At 39.8% G+C, this 16,619-nt stretch overlaps 1 protein-coding gene across 5 annotated transcripts in view; it reads right to left on the bottom strand.

The window, feature by feature from the left end:
• Positions 1 to 16,619, bottom strand: part of KAT6B (lysine acetyltransferase 6B) — a 190,619-nt gene that overhangs the window by 41,021 nt on the left and 132,979 nt on the right. For all 5 annotated transcript variants that reach the window (XM_084634100.1, XM_084634099.1, XM_084634098.1 and 2 more), the window contains exons 9-12: positions 15,461 to 15,576; positions 13,388 to 13,529; positions 8,585 to 8,746; positions 3,912 to 4,005 (exon numbers count right to left, since the gene is read on the bottom strand). In XM_084634100.1, the coding sequence (XP_084490226.1) occupies positions 3,912 to 4,005; positions 8,585 to 8,746; positions 13,388 to 13,529; positions 15,461 to 15,576 (514 nt within the window). The remainder of the gene's footprint in view (positions 1 to 3,911; positions 4,006 to 8,584; positions 8,747 to 13,387; positions 13,530 to 15,460; positions 15,577 to 16,619) is intronic.

Genomic DNA, 16,619 nt, shown 5'->3' with positions numbered 1-16,619 from the left:
ATAGTCATTTCAGCTCCTCTCCCTCACTCCAAAAGCAGTTCATTCCAGGTAATCTAACAGAAAAATGCAACATGGAATAGTGGTACAAATAGGTTACTTACACATAGACAGCTGTACGTTAACAGATGTTGAGAAGAAAGGGACAGACAGAAAAAAGATAAATTGGATCCTTTATATAATTTTTTGTTATTTATTTTTATAGTAAAAACCTAAGAGATTTTCCCTTGGGCATCACATGCCAAAAATCAACCTGATCTTTCTCTAAAGACAAACTTATTCCATGAAATCTAATGTCTATACCACCCAGCAGTTTGGACAAAAGAAGTGTGACTAGCAGTGTGCACCAAAGCAATATGCTCTAACTCCCCTGGGTGGGAGCTGTGGGTGCAAATCAAAAGGTTCCTACTTCATGCTAATAAAGTCCTCTTCAAACAGGACTACATCACTGGGAACTAGGAACCTTTTACTTCGCACCTCTAGCATCTACATGGGGGAGTTACAGCACATCACCTTGGAGCGCCCTGCTATTCACACCCCCGTAGCCGGAGTGCGGGGCAGTGTAGACACAGCCTAAGTAAAAAGGTCTCCCAGACATCAGATGCTACACAATTCAAACTATACATGATTATCATGTATTTAAAAAAAACTAATAGGATGCAATCAACCAAATTATAGCAAAGTGCTACTAAAATGAAAGTAGTCCAGTGACTGACTTTCTCCTTAGAAAGTTTAACAAAAAAAAGGGTCACCTCAACAGAAGCCTGGGCAAATATAAACAGACAGAAAGTTATATGTGCAATGTTAATTTTTATAAAATGATAATCATGAGCCATGAAAAAGAGGCATTTCTGCTGTTTGTAAGCAATAATCTGCTCATTGTTTTGAGATAAGTATCTGATATATCTCTAAACTACAAAGCGGTGCAGCTGTTTCTCAACAGCATGATTCAGTGAGCTCGATTTTGATTATTTTAGGCTAAAAACTCTGCTGGTTGTCTTTATGAAGTCAACAGATATTATCAATTATCACTTCACAGAATCTGAGATACAACAATTATTTCCTGTTTCAAGGAGAGGGAAATGCTACGATGTGAGAATGTGGTAAATTAAGACATTTTAGTATTAATCACTATGTCAAACTTATAACCACTTTGCAAAAAGCACATTAGAATGAAACATTCTGCAGACCGATGTTTCAGGTAAGTGCTTCTTTTAGTATTCTGTACTTTGACTGGTTTCAGAGTAGCAGCCGTGTTAGTCTGTATCCGCAAAAAGAACAGGAGGACTTGTGGCACCTTAGAGACTAACCAATTTATCTGAGCATATTTGACTGTCGTTTTGTGTTGATATACCAGGAAGGTGAGGGTTAATTTTACCCTACTCAGCAGAATGTTAATTGGGCCACTCCACTCTGGCTAGTTGTATGTTTCTCCTCTGAGTATATGATCATTAAAACCCTTATTCCTAGAATATGTGGCAAGTAAGCAAAACTGAAAATGGAGGGAGATGACAATTGTGGGAAGGCATTAGAGGGCTACCAGCACTAGAGCGATTTAGCCTGCAATCTCACTGGAGAGTGGGTGGCAGTTACCAACCTGAGTGAAAGTGGAACCTGAATTCTAACTCAGATGCCCAGCTGTGCTTGTTCACCTGGGTAGAAGCTACCACCTAACTCAGGTGAGAGGGTTGTTTGTGTGGACGGGGGAAGATGAGGGATAAGGGCAAGACCAGGGTCAGAGCCTGGGCTATTTCCATAGTAAAGTCATACCTAAATCATCTCTGAGAATGAGAAAAATTCCAGGGCTCTGATGTACTGCAGGCTCTTTACAAAAAGAGAATTTGAACACAAACTTAAGCAGGGCTACCTCCAAAGCCCCACTGGTACCTTCAGATTAACAAATGCAGGAAAGTAAAAGGGATGGGGGAGGAGGCGGGTGGAAGACAGATCCAGTAAGAAGCATAGTGCATTGAGTTCTTGTGCCTGTCACTCCCTCCTGGACTGAATTAAATGAGAAAATACTCCCTTGTGCTGTGATCCAGCTGGATCTCACCAAGCTAAGCACGGCTGGGCCATGTCAAAGCTCACCTAACAGAGTGCCAAGGAACATCTAAGTTTTAAAGTGGTGTTGGCAATTCAGTAGGGGTCACTCTGCCCTTTGTATCAGTACTAAATCAAAAATCTAGGTGTTATTCGAGGGTGTGGGTGTTTTACTGAACGTGCTGTCTTTCAGATAAGGCACAAAACTGAGGTTCTGACCACTTGTGTTCATTAAGAGTTCAGCATCCCTTTTCATCAGAGTAGAGGTGTTAATCCTCATGCCTGAGCCAATTTCAAACTCAAGTAACTATCCTCCTAAATTCCCCCTGCTGTTCTAACAGTATATGGTATTCTTCACTTCCTGCCCCAAAATGTTGTGTAATCTAACCGCACAGTTAGACAGCTGTTGTGTTCCACTCCACTGGTGGCTGCCTTACAATGGTGGATGAAGTGATCCATATCTATCTCACTGGGGTGTTGTGAAGCTTAATTGTTTGTAAAGCTATTGGATGAAAGGCACTATAGACACAGTATTTTTATTAATCCTAATGTTCTTTAAAGGCAGTGTGGTCATGCTGCGTAGAATGTTGCAAGACCGAGAGTATCAAAACTCTATAGTCATAAGCTATTGTCTTAGTCCTGCTGTTATACCATAAATGTGTTTTATTTGCATGTTAATCCACTTGCATGCCCCTTTGAGGCAGGAACCATATTACTAGAACCCTGTACATTTTTTTATTTATAAATTCTTCATTTTATTTTTTGGGAAGTTTGTTTTCTCATGGGAAGCCCATTGTAAGACAGGGTTGGGTCCTGCCCTTGGGGTGGGAGGCTCTGGGGGAAGGAGGAGGGTGCTGTAGAATGAGTCAGCCCTGCACTCACACTGCAGCGGCAGCTCTTCTCCTTCAGGGCTGGGCCCAGCTCCCCGCTCTGGGCATTGCGGCACACGGGGTTGCACTGCCACCCAGGTTTGGCCCAACCTACCTCTCCAAATTTGATGCTACACCAAGGGGCTCTACCTATTATCTTAGCTGCCTATGGAGCCGTGTACTCTTACAATGCTTTAAAATCATAGTGAAATCTCAATTTCCCATTTCCCCACATATGCTAACCTGACTTCTCTATCCTCTCTCTAAATGACATTACAAAGTCAGGTTCAAAAGCACAGAAGGCATTTAACTGAAACATTTACCTACAGAATTTTGTTTTGAATTTTATTGTAATTTCAAATTGAGGGTTTTTTGGTGATACATGGGTACGTTTAAACAAATTATCCTTAGACTTTTCAAACAGGACAGATGTACAGATTTGCATAATAAAGCAGCAAACAAGGATACAACCATGAATGCCAGTTTATATATTTGCTACGAAGAGCAGAGTTTTCACTGGAGAAGCTAGGTAATGAAATTCCTCTTTCCTTCTCCCCCACTTTTTTTTTAAAAAGAAAAATTGAATTATGTTCTTTTCATAAGAATTGTTCTGCTAAAAATATGTTACAAGTTAAAAAAAATGTAGAAAGTGGAGAATGCCTTGGACTAACACCTTCTTTAGCTTTAATCACAAATAATTGCCTCTTTTTGTACTAATGAGCAGTGCAAAATGGAATGTAATTTAGACATTCATTCAGTGTAATAGCTTTGTGAGCTAATATTACTGCAGAGAGATCTATTCTCAATTTCCTGGAGTACAATAACAGAGCAGCAGTAAGTTTTTCACTTCAGGGAGCTTTTCTGCCCTATATAAATATAAATAGAAATCCCATTATCTATTGATAAAAACAACAAAGCAGGTTAAATAAAGTTTTATATGTTACTGTTTCCCATAACAACCATCAGCTCTGTGGCTCATGAATGTAAATAAAGCACTTCACTTACTGAAATCAATGAGAAACCTTCCAAATCCTTGCCTTTGATATTGGGGCATGATCATTATGCAGGAGACATTGTACTTCTGCTGGCAAAGCTTTTCCTGAGGGAAGGAGAAACAGATCAAGTATGTCAAAGCACTGCTGAAGTGGCCAATTCCCTGCACCTGCCACTGTCCTTGTAAAATATTCCAGAAAGGTGAAAAGACGTATCTGGTCAATACCAAAGCAGAATAAGTCTAAGGTATTCATTAATTATAAGGGGGAAAGTATCAATCAAATACACCCTCTAAATAATTTCTTTTTTCTATTTAACTAGTCAGCACTATAGAAATTAAACAAAATCCCAAGGACTTGCATAAACAATATATGACGGTTAAGTGCAAAATGGGGGGGGGAAGTCTTTTCATGTGATACTGATTATTCTGTCAGATATATACAAGGGGAAATAATATACACACACTCACCAAAGAGAGCAAGTTAGGTTTGCAGCAATTGCCATGTTAAATAACTTACTGCCTTTCACCTACATTTCATCTTCTACCTTTTAGCAAATACTTTTAATGCTGGTACGACAGTGTAACTCAAGTGATACAGTTTTTTCACAGACAAATACATTCTCCTCTGATTACAAAGTGAAAGAAAAATGCTTGGGCCATCAGATCTCAGCATTTCAGGCAAGACAAAAATCACATGACTAAGAACATAATAGAAGCAAAGATTACACTGACTGCCCAAGACAAAGGGGAAAGCAGGCACAGAAACTAAACTAGGAAGCAGCCCTTGTAATATAGTCTGAAGGATTTTTGTTTTTTAAAATTTGGATGCAATGTAGGGGCAGTAATGTTTTTGCAGGAGTATCCAAAAATGCCAAAATCCACAAAAGAACAGTCCTGAGACAGGCCTCTTCCTGTATTTAGGAGTACTGCAATTAAAAATAAGTAACTTTTAAAAATAAAGCTAACAGCATCAAAGACCTAAATCAGACCACTGAAATCCAGGGTGACATATTCAACAGAAAGCTGCAGCAAGCATAGACCTGATAGGAAGCTACTCAGGGTAACACATGTAAGGAGATGCCAGAATAGTATGGGAATTGTCACTGTCACAAGTAGCAATAGGCCAGTTTCAAATCATACTCCTTCACTTACGAAATTTGATTGCCTCTTTGCCACATTTCATAAAAGTATCCCAGCTCCTGTGCAGATTTATACTGACAGTACTGCTTAGTCTCTAGTGTGGTCCAAAACCCCTTGAACTGACTGCCATAATATGTACTTTGAAATATTACTGTGCCCACTGCAAAGGATTCAGGGGAATTTTTGTCCACAAAAGAATACTAGGTACAGAAGACTGAAAAGAAAGGGCCCCAGTTCAGGAGAGCACTCCAGCATGTGCTAAGTCCTATTGAAGTCAGTGGGATTCAAGTACATGTTTCAGTGCTTTCCTGAACTGGTGCCAGGGACATGACAAAGATAAGAGACTGGGTGAGCTGTTGAGAAGAAGAGGGCCAAAACAATTTTTTGGGGGTGGGGGGAGGGAGAGGAACAAATTCCAGTCTTCATTTTGAATGTTTTTGCATCTCCAGCAGGTCCTTATACCTAATAAAGTTTAGAATAATGCCTCAGACAATGAATGTACTAGAAGGTATGTGCCAATCTGAGAAGTGGCAGTACTATTTTATCTGTAATCCACATACTTAGAATCATCTAAACTATGATTGATGAATAGGCCTACAAGGAAATAGATCAAAGACATATGAAATTCTAGGGTCTGAGGCAGTGCAAATTATGTCTGTCAATCTCACGGTTACTTAGGGAACGTCTACACTAAAAATGCTAGACTGGGATTCTTCCATTGCTGTCGTAAATCCATCCCCCTTGAGACGTGCTAACTAAATTAAAGACTTCTGTCAAGCTAGTGGTGTCTACAGTGGGGCTTAGGTCGGCTTAACTGCATTGCACAGGACATGACATTTTTCAATTTTGCCCTGAGCAATGTAGCTAGGTCGACCTATGTTTTAGGTGCACACCATGCCTTAGATTCTCTTCAAGCCTTATTTTTGAAGACAAACGTATCAGTCCAAAAACACCTCGGTAGACTATGCTGCTACTCCAACTTTATCACTTTCAACAGATCTCTTTTAAAAAAAAATTCTTTCAGATCATTTTTTGTTATTAAGAGAAAGCTAAAGGAAAATGAGAAAAATCACCCAATTTCCAAAGATAAAAATGATTGTATGACATGTTAGTTTGGAAGCCACTGATACACTAAACCTCTTATTTGAAAGTTGACAGAAACAAATATTGGCTCTCCTATTCCAGGAAATTCTACTTTTACCTTGCAATTAATTTTACTATAGCCTCTGTCAAGGCAATAAAGAGAAATTCCCTCTTAGCAATAATTGGGATTGTTGTTTTAAAATTCAAAGGATCACCACGAGCCAAAGGCATTGACTATGAAAATTAGTAACTTAGGGCTTGATTTTCAAAAGTTTAATGTGCAATTAAAAACTGCAAAAAAAAATTCAGGTATTTATGCACACAAGTGACCAAAGATTAACAGAAATGGTCATTTGTTACATGTGTAAATAGTAAGTTTTACCAAAATACATCTGTAAATACAATACAAATAACCCATTTTGTACAAATAAAACTGCTGAAAGTCAGGCATAGTATATCTATGCAGAATCTGTAACTAAGTGAATTATATAGAAAAAGATTTCATGTCAAATTGAACAATTATAAATCACCAGATAAACAGTAAAAACAGATTTAACTGAATACTAAGGCTGTCAAGTGATTAAAAAAATGAATCGCAATTAATTGCACTGTTAAATAATAAAAGAATACCATTTATTTAAATAGTTTTGGATATTTTCTACATTTTCAGATATACTGATTTCAATTACAACACAATACAAAGTGTACAGTGCTCACTTTATATTTATTTTTGATTACAAATATTTGCACTGTAAAAAAGAAACAGTATTTTTCAATTCACCTAATACAGTTACTGTAGTGCAATCTCTTTATCATGAAAGTTGAACTTACAAATGTAGAATTATGTACGAAAAAACTGCATTCAAAAACAAAACAATGTAAAACTTTAGAGCCTAGAAGTCCACTCAGCCCTACTTCTTGTTCAGCTAATTGCTCAGACAAACAAGTTTCTTTACATTTGCAGGAGATAATGCTGCCCGCTTCTTGTTTACAATATCACCTGAAAGTGAGAACAGGCGTTCGCATGGCACTGTTATAGCCAGTGTTGCAAGATATTTATGTGCCAGATGCACTAAAAATTCGATGTCCCTTCATACTTCAACCACCATTCCAGAGGAGATATATCCATGCTGATAACGGGTTGGGCTTGATAACCATCCAAAGCAGTACGGACCAACACATATTCATTTTCATCATCTGAGTCAAATGCCACCAGCAGAAAGGTTGATTTTCTTTTTTGGTGGTTCAGGTTCTGCAGTTTCCACATTGGAGTGTTGCTCTTTTAAGGCTTCTGAAAGCATGCTCTATACCTCGTCCGTCTCAGATTTTGGAAGGCACTTCAGATTCTTAAACCTTGGGTTGAGTGATGTAACTAGCTTTAGAAATTTCACGTTGGTACCTTCTTTGTGTTTTGTCAAATCTGCAGTGAAAGTGTTCTTAAATGAACAACATGTGCTGGGTCATAATCTGAGACTGCTATAACATGAAATGCGGGTAAAACAGAGCAGGAGACATACAATTCTCCCCCAAGAAGTTCAGTCACAAATTTAATGAATGCTTTTTTTTTTTTTTAAATGAGCATCATCAGCATAGAAGTATGTCCTCTGGAATGGTGGCTGAAGCACAAAGAGGCATACAAATGTTTAACATAACTGGCACGTAAATACCTTGCAATCCCAGCTACAAAACTGCCATGCGAACGCCTGTTCTCACTTTCAGGTGACATTGTAAATAAGAAGCTGCCAGCATTATCTCTCATAAATGTAAACAAACTTTTTTGTCTTAGCAATTGGCTGAACAAGAAGTAGGACTGAGTGGACTTGTAAGCTCTAAAATTTTACATTATTTTGTTTTTGAGTACAGTTATGCAACAAAAAATCTACATTTCTAACTTGCACTTACACGATAAAGAGATTGCACAACAGTACTTGCATGAAGTGAACTGAAAAATACTATTTCTATTGTTTGCCATTTTTACAGTGCAAATATTTGTAATAAAAAATAATATAAAGTGAGCACTGTCAACTTTGTATACTGCGTTGTAATTGAAATCAATATATTTAAAAATGTAGAAAACATCCAAAAATATTGAATAAATTTCAATTGGTATTCTATTGTTTAACAGTGTGATTAAAACTGCGATTAATTTTTTTAATCGTGATTAATTTTTTTGAGTTAACAGCATGAGTTAACTGCAATTAATTGACAGCTCTACTGAATACACATAGAACTTTTCTCAGTTAATGTAAGTCTTTTTGGGATGGATAAAGATATTGTTATTGGTTATCAGACAGTGAACAATTTTATGAGACTTGCAGGTGGGATTTCAAATTTTAAAAAATTGTCTTCATTATCTATTGAAATTACATATGCAAAAATACTTGAATAAGAAGCATAATTTTTAACAGTGGAAAAATTATGAATTGTTAATATTAAAAAGCATATAGAGATATTGCTTTACCTTAGAGAAATATCCAACTAAGTGACAGCCTTTTTCATCATTTTTTGTAAGAACATAGAAAAGGAATGGCTCAACATCATAATACAATGTTTTGTGGTCCAGAAAAAGCTTGGCTAACAAGCAAAGATTTTGGCAATAAATTTTGCTCACGTTTCCATCAACCTAAAAGAAAAAAAAAAATCACACAGATACATTTTTTTCCCCACACAACCATTATTTCTTACAACACCACCATTTTAGCATAAAATGGTATCTTGTACTTACAGTATCCGTTAAGAAAACCTGAAAGGAAAAAAACGTTAATTTCAGAATAGAAATTCTCTATTAGTGCTAATTGTTTGCATAGCAAGAATCTTCAGAAGATCTGGATTTATCAAACAATCAAGGTAAATTGATCTGATAATTGGTCCAGTTAGACTTGGTTACATCCCTTTCACTTATTGCCCTATAATCCTACAGATATGAATAGCAGATAATGCAAACATTATTAAAGCTATCTTAAGCTCTAGATCATTATTGAAGGGGCTGCCCTCCAAAAGTAGTACAGATTGAACTGCTTTATTCCGACTCCCTGAGTAGGGCCAGCAAATGGGATGTCCGTTTGGTATTATACACTGCAGTATTTTAGATATAATTAGAGAAGATAAAAATTCTACGCTGGAGTGAAGATGCTACTGAGCAAGAGAAGTAAATTTTCAAGCTAAGTACCATAATTAGTCTATGTCTGTTATAAGTATAAAGTATCAAGCTGTGATACTGATGGTTGCAGACAGGCTAGGCACAAGTGCAAATTTCTTTGATCACAATCAGTTTCTCCCTGAAATGAAGAGCAAAATCAATGTAAGCAGCAGAGTCTTTCCCCAAGATTCTTCTTCAGGGAAATGATTACTTGCAACTAGAGTTCTTTGATGATAGGACCATCTGTATTTTATTTACACAGAGAGCCTTCTGGTCTATGCACAGCACCAGGAAGAAATTATAATCCATTGCCAGAGTCAGTTTCTGGTGTAGGTTGGATAAGTCTCTGCTTTACCTGCTCTAAAGTGGGTAAGCACTAACCTCATATGGGTATGTGGGTATCTGGGGGTGGATCAGACAATATCTGTAAGTTATCTTAAGATAAAAAATATTACTTACGAGTTAAGAATTACTGATAAAATACTTATGTATAATCTCACATATAGTACCTAATAATTTCAGAAGTATTTTAAGCACACTCATGCAACTGACTCCCTTGTACGAAACTGGGGATTTTTTTGTTTTTTTTACACACGTGCAAGCAAGTGAAAAAAACAAATGATAAAGTTGGCCTTAATTAGATTTTAAAAAACTTGTAATGGTTAACTAAAGAAATTGCAGTTCCTCTAAAAATGTTGGCAATGAATATTGGAGTTTGCTTCTCAACTCTCCTAAAAGAGGAAGTGTCCAATTGTTATGTTGTTTCAATGGAAGATTTCCTTGATATTAAAAAAAAAATCCTAGAAACAGCCAATCCTTTAAAACATTCTATACGCTATTTTGTGAAAGAGCATTCATGTGAAGATGGAAAGGCATTCCGTAACTTTCTGATAAGACCAGCTTGTTCAGCATTTCAGTGGGGGAAAATGGACTACAATCTCAGACACCAATGTTTGCTAGACTAGAATGAAGTAATAAATTATGACAATAAGTCTCCTCTTAGATCTGTCAAAGTTTTGCAATGGAGGGAAGGCATACATAAACATAAGATGCCCTGGGGCATTTTCTGCTCCCTGGAGAAACAGAAGGAGAATAAGAGCCCATCCCCTTCTCTGTCCTGTCACGCAGGGAATGAATGTGTTCAGTCACTGTATCTTGTTCGAAGTCTGCAGAATTTCTATCAACTCATTGAGTTTCTGCAACTATCAAAATTAGAAGTAACGGCTCTAGCCAACACTTCAAGCAAACTGGAAAAGTTAGTCTTCAAGAGTCTCAGTAATCCTTTCCAAGTGTCTCAAGTACAGAAGGAAAAAAGGGCCATCTGATGAGTCCAGATTTTCCTTCCACAAAATATTCTCTCTTCCAGGGCTCTTTTTGAGAGACCTTAAGAATGCTTCAAAAAAAGAAAAATGAAGGACTAAATAAGTTTTGATGGCAGCTCACAGAATAACACTAACATAGTGGCAGATTTTCCTGTTGCCCTACTCCGTGTTAGCAGGTGTTAGAAGAACCCACTAGAGAGGAACACGTTAATCATGTTCACTGGTGACTCACTGGGAAAAGTGTGGCTTTTTATACACTGGGAAAGTTTAAGGGAGGTGGGAGTAACTCTCTGGATGAGAGAACTAGGGTGTGGCTCACCCATGACATGGGAAAACCATAGGAGCAGAAATATCTGGGAGAAAACACTTAGGCTGGGGGAAATGAGCGACTAGTAGGAGGGACACAAAGGGGGCACCAGCTAAAGGAGGGCACATGACCTCCCCACATGACTCCTCCCCGTCCCGCTCCCGTGACCCATCCCCACCCCCAGCCAGAGACCCTCCGCTCTGCTCCAGTCCCCCAGCATGTATGGAGCCACTAATGCATTCTCCCAAGCAGCCTCCAGCCATGCTGCTGGCCTGGACTGTGGGCAGCATGGCTGGAGGCTGCCTGGGAGAGCGCAGCAACTGCATGCTGCACTAGGCAGCGTGGCCAGAAGAGGAGCGGCTCTGGCCCCACCTCTTCCCTTCCAGTTCTGGCCTTGCCGCTTCATCTCCCCAGCTGCCGGCCTTGAGAGTTACTTTCCCCCCACCTCCCCACAGGTCACCATTGGCTGGGGTCGGTGCAGTTTTAATTCAGAATTTTATTTTAGTTAAGAACAAGAAATCTGTGACTGACTAGAACAAGTGTTAAGGTTTGGTTCAGTTGCATGGGGACTCCACCAGATTACACATCAATATTTCAAGACACGGAGTAGACAAGCATACCTGCAGGGGTAACAAATATATTTACACAATATGAAAGTGCTAGGTAGTGGCATCCGTGACATCCACACTACTTTGATTTTAAGCGTTTTTTAAAATTCAGAATTTCTTTTCAGTATTGCTACTCAGAAATACTTGTGCCATTCTTCTGAGAGAATTAAGATGGTCCTAAGAACCTGGAAGTCTTTTCTGCTAGTAGTACTGGTACTGGTGCTTAAGAAATATGAATAAGTAGGTTAGGGTAATTGGGTGCAGCAATGACACTTGAAGCCATGAGACAGAATACTCATTAGTTAAGCTCAAGGGTCTTTTCACAACAGAGCAATGTGGTCAAAAGTCTTTAAGAGATTAGCTCCAAAATGTCCCGAAGAATTATATTCTCTTTGGTGTAATTTCTGAACTAACTAAATTAAAGGCAGTTTACCTTGACCAGACTTGTATCAGGCTGTGGAAGTAATACCGATAGCTAACAGGTTCAGCCTGGGACCCAACACACCCCAGCAGAATGCCTCAGGAGATATTTCTCAGGCTTTCTGTAGGGGGAATACCTTCAGTTTCAAAATTTAGTGCTCCTGGAGTCCTAAATCAACTATGCAGAAAACTTAAGTGAGGAAAATGTTACCTTTGCATTTCCTATACAGCCAATAGTCTTGCTCATTGTTCTCTTCCTTCTCCAAATAATCACTGTGTCACAACTGAATGTCTATAAAAGGTCTATAAAATCATGAACCATGAATGGTGTGGAGAAAGTGAACAGTGAAGTGTTATTTACCTCTTCACATAACACAAGAACTAGCGGACACCCAAAGAAATTAATAGGCACAAGGTTTAAAACTAACATAAGGAAGTATTTCTTCAAACAACACACAGTCAACCTCTGGAACTCGTTGACATGGGATGTTGTGAAGGCCAAAGGCATAACTGGGTCCAAAAAAGAATTAGATAAATTCATGGAGAATAGGTTCATCAGTGGCTAATAGCCAAGATGGTCGGGGCACAATCCCATCCTCTGGGTGTCCCTAAACCTCTGACTGTCACAAGTTGGGACTGGACGACCAGGGATGAATCACTCTAAATTGTCCTATTTGTTCATTCCCCCAAAGCATCTGGCACTGGCCACTGTCAAGAGACAGGATGCTGGGCTAGATGGACCATTGATCTGATCCAGTATGACTGTTCTTATGTAATGGGTAGAAAGGGGAAAAGAAGGGTGCCCTTATCATCTGACTAGAAGTGAAAGAACATGTAGTTGGAAGATATAGTTTCAATATACATCTAAAAGCCTGCTGCACCAGAAGGCTACAAAGCTCTTAAATTCTACATAACTTATGAGTACACAGGATATAAAAGGTGGGGAAAAGTGAAAGAGGAGACTTAATTTTTTGAGTACAATATGAATATTAGTGGGAAAATATTTACAGTAGAACTTCAGAGTTACGAACACTTCGGGAATGGAGGTTGTTCGTAACTCTGAAACGTTTGTAACTTTGAACAAAAGTTCAAAGTTATGGTTGTTCTTTCAAAAGTTTGCAGCTGAACATTGACTTAATACAGCTTTGAAACTTTACTATGCAGAAGAAAAAATGTTGCTTCCCCCCTCTTTTTTTTTTTTTTTAAAGTATTTTACATTTAACACTCTACTGTATTTCTCTTTTTTTTAGGGGTGGGGGAAAGGGGGTCTCTGCTGCTGCCTGATTGTGTACTTCTGGTTCCAAATGAGGTGTCTGGTTAACCGGTCAGTTTGTAACTCTGGTGTAACTCTGAGGTTCTACTCTAATACATTTTTATCTTTTTCTACTTTTGGCCTTCAACTGGTACATAATCAACTGATACATGTAAGTTTTTCTTTTTTAAACAATCTGGATTTTAATACACCTACCTCAAATACTGAAAGATCATTTCTTCTGTAGATTTCATTGGCTGGAGGGTGAAACCAACCACATTTCTTTGAGTGTCTTAGCAAAATGTTTTTACTTTTCATATATTTAAGACAGAATTCACACAGGTAAAGCTTTGATAGTCTGTTGAAATATAAAAATCATGAAGAGTTTGAGTGCTGTTACAGTTCTAAACTCTGTGACCAAAAAGCACATGTTCTCCCTATCCACCCATCTTAAAAATATCTAAACAGACTTGAATTAAACTGTATTTCTGTGTGTGCCAAATATGCATCACGGGGGGAAGATTAAAACATGCATGCGTTATTTGAAAGTAATGCACATTAGAGACTCATGTAAGTGGTTTTCTCCTAAATGAGATGGGAGGCTTTCTTACATAGTAGAGTTGAGTCAGCTGAGTCAGAAGTGAAGAATGCCTCATCTTGGCTGATCCATGGCTTGGACCAGGGGCGGGCAAACTTTTTGGCCTGAGGGCCACTTCAGGTTTCCGAAATTGTATGGAGGGCTGGTTAGGGGAGGCTGTCCCAGGCTGTGTCCCCGCCCCCTATCTGCCGCCCCCCCACCGTTTCTTCTCGCCCCCTATCTGCCCCCCCCCGGGGACTCCTGCCCCATCCAACCCCCCAGTTCCCTAACAGCCCCCCCCAGGACCCCTGCCCCAGCCACCCCCACCTTGTCCCCTGATCACCCCTGGAATCCCTGCCCTGACTGCTCCCGCACTGCCCCATCCAACCCCCCCACTTCCTGACTACTCCCACCCTGGGACCCCTACCCCCGTTCAACTCCCCCCATTCCCCGCCCTCTGACCGCCCTGACCCCATCCCCACCCCCACCCCCTGACCACAACCCCGAACTCCCCTGCCCTCTAGCTAACCCCCTCGCTCCCTGCACCCTTACTGCGCAGCACAGAGCACCGGTGCCCAGCCGCCCAGAGCGTTGCGCCGGTGTAGTGTAGTAAATTGCTCTCCGTAACTGCTACCAGTAGCACATTCCTATGCAGAGCAGTTTAATATACTACTCTGGAAGCATGGTGCGCTGAGGCTGCGGGGGAAAAGCGGGGGAGGGGCCGGGGGCAAGCACTCATACTGCCAGAACAAAACTATTCCCTGCAGTAATTTTTCTAGCACTAGGTTTATCCACATTTTAAAACTACAGAAACAGCAGGACACTGTTGCATAAACTAATTATATTATATCATCTTTGGAGCAGAGGCCAATTTACAGGTGCTCTAAAAGCAACTATCACGTCCTAGGACCGTATACAGGTGGTTATAATGGTTTACTTACTTCAAGTATTTGTAGACACTTATGTCCACATCTCCATCATCATTTTGCCAACCTATAGACATATTTAGTTTTTAATCTTTCCTGGAAAATCTTCCCTGAAGACCTTTAATCATTTATGGTTTTTTTCCCTCTATATCTGCATCTTTTTGGTAATTTGGTGCCTAAAACTGCACCTATTCTAGGGAGAACTGCCTCCATCACCATAAAGAGGAATTATCGATTCTCCATTCCATAATGTAATGCCTTTTGCAAGTCAAGAATCACAATACCCATTTTAGATGCCATATCACACTGTTGGTTCACACTAATGTACTACCCGCTATCACCTCAGCCTCCCTGTTGCTCCCTGTACCTGGCTGTTCAGTCCCCAGTGTGGTAGAACTGAGGAAAAGTTTACAAACAAGTGAAATAGGCTGTTGCCACTGGACAGTCCTGTAGTTAATAAAATGAAATTGGTCTAAATCCAGTATATTCTGTTCACAATATACACCTCATTCTCAGTGGAAGAGGGAAATACCAGCTTGGAGTGGGGAGAGCGGGGAGGGGAGAGGCAGGATTTACAGCATGTTTGTAATCAAGGGACAACTAGGAACTCATACAAAATTAATAAGACTGCAAAAGAAGTGCTGTAGAAGTAATAGTTTTGGGTGCTGCCTCAATGTGTTGGTCAAATTTAATCTCAGCTGAAATACCGTGAAAGAAAAGAACAGGATGAAGCCCCCGTCCTCATCATCACATAAAAACAAACAGTAATCTTGACCACTCTACTACCTCGCATATTCCTGCGGATAAGGTGAAGAGTACCAGGTCTGGATCTCATACTTCCCGAATTCTATCACTGAAGGGTACCGGCCATTTGTTTCACTGCTGTTTTTACATCCGATTTTCTGTCAGGTGTAACAAAAGCAAAAAGTTCCAGTTATAAGGAATTAGAGGAGGGTCAATTCACATCTTCATTTTCATTTGGTTAAGATTAGAAAACCTTCAAGTTTCTCAGACATGATTAATTGTCAGAGGTCTCTGGAAATTGCCAAACATGGGGCTAGAACCCAGGCTGCAGAAAGCCTGGCAGGACTGGAGTGCAGCAGTAAAAGCTGGCTGTAAGCTCCATTCCACTGGAAGGCCTGGCACTGGGTGATGCTGCCCACAAAACAGGCAGAGGTTGGGCCCAGCTAAACAGGTTTCCTGATTCAGTAAATCTCACAGGCAGTTGGCAGACCTTGTCTGGAGTCCTGGTTCAAATTCTAAGGGGTCCTTTCCAGAACTAAATGAAGAAGGATGGTGACATTGGGAGCACCTGCTCTACCCCAGAAGTGGACTTACCCCTCCTGCAAGCAGACGCTGTGGGTACCGAGGGTTCAATTTGCAACCTCCAGTGCCCATAGGGTGTTAAAATAAGTTAACTTTAGCTGAGATGACAGAAGTCCACTTGGTAGGACAATGACCTCCAGGGTCCACAGAGGAGGTTAAATGGGGACTGGGGGGGTAGAGGGGGGCAAGGTTACTTACTTTAGGCAGATCCAGCTCAAACATTTCAATGACCATAATAATCTTATAGACTATTAAAATAGCTGGGCAACATAAAGCAGTGAAGTTCTATACTGATCATAAAATCCAGTTTTGCATTTCTTATAGAAGAGTGACAGGACACTGACATTATCTGGTGGCTTTTCATAGTGCCTGCTTTCTGCATAGACGGCGGGAAAGGATCAGGATTTTAGTCTTTGATTCCTTGTCTAGCCAATAGGAGGTAGATACCTAAAATCCACAAGTGTCACACATCTGATTCACTCCACCGGGATGACAGCACTCCAACCTAAGGGAATACTATTTTATACAGAACATCTCCACTAAACATACATCAAGTATGATACACTTGGTCAAAGGAGTGTATCAAAAATACCATGAGGCTGAATGAACATCAGAAAAA

The sequence above is a fragment of the Lepidochelys olivacea genome, assembly GCF_965140295.1.
Source record: "Lepidochelys olivacea isolate rLepOli2 genome assembly, chromosome: 7".
In the NCBI taxonomy this organism is placed as follows: Eukaryota; Metazoa; Chordata; order Testudines; family Cheloniidae; genus Lepidochelys; species Lepidochelys olivacea.
This window is presented reverse-complemented; position numbering and strand designations above follow the sequence as displayed.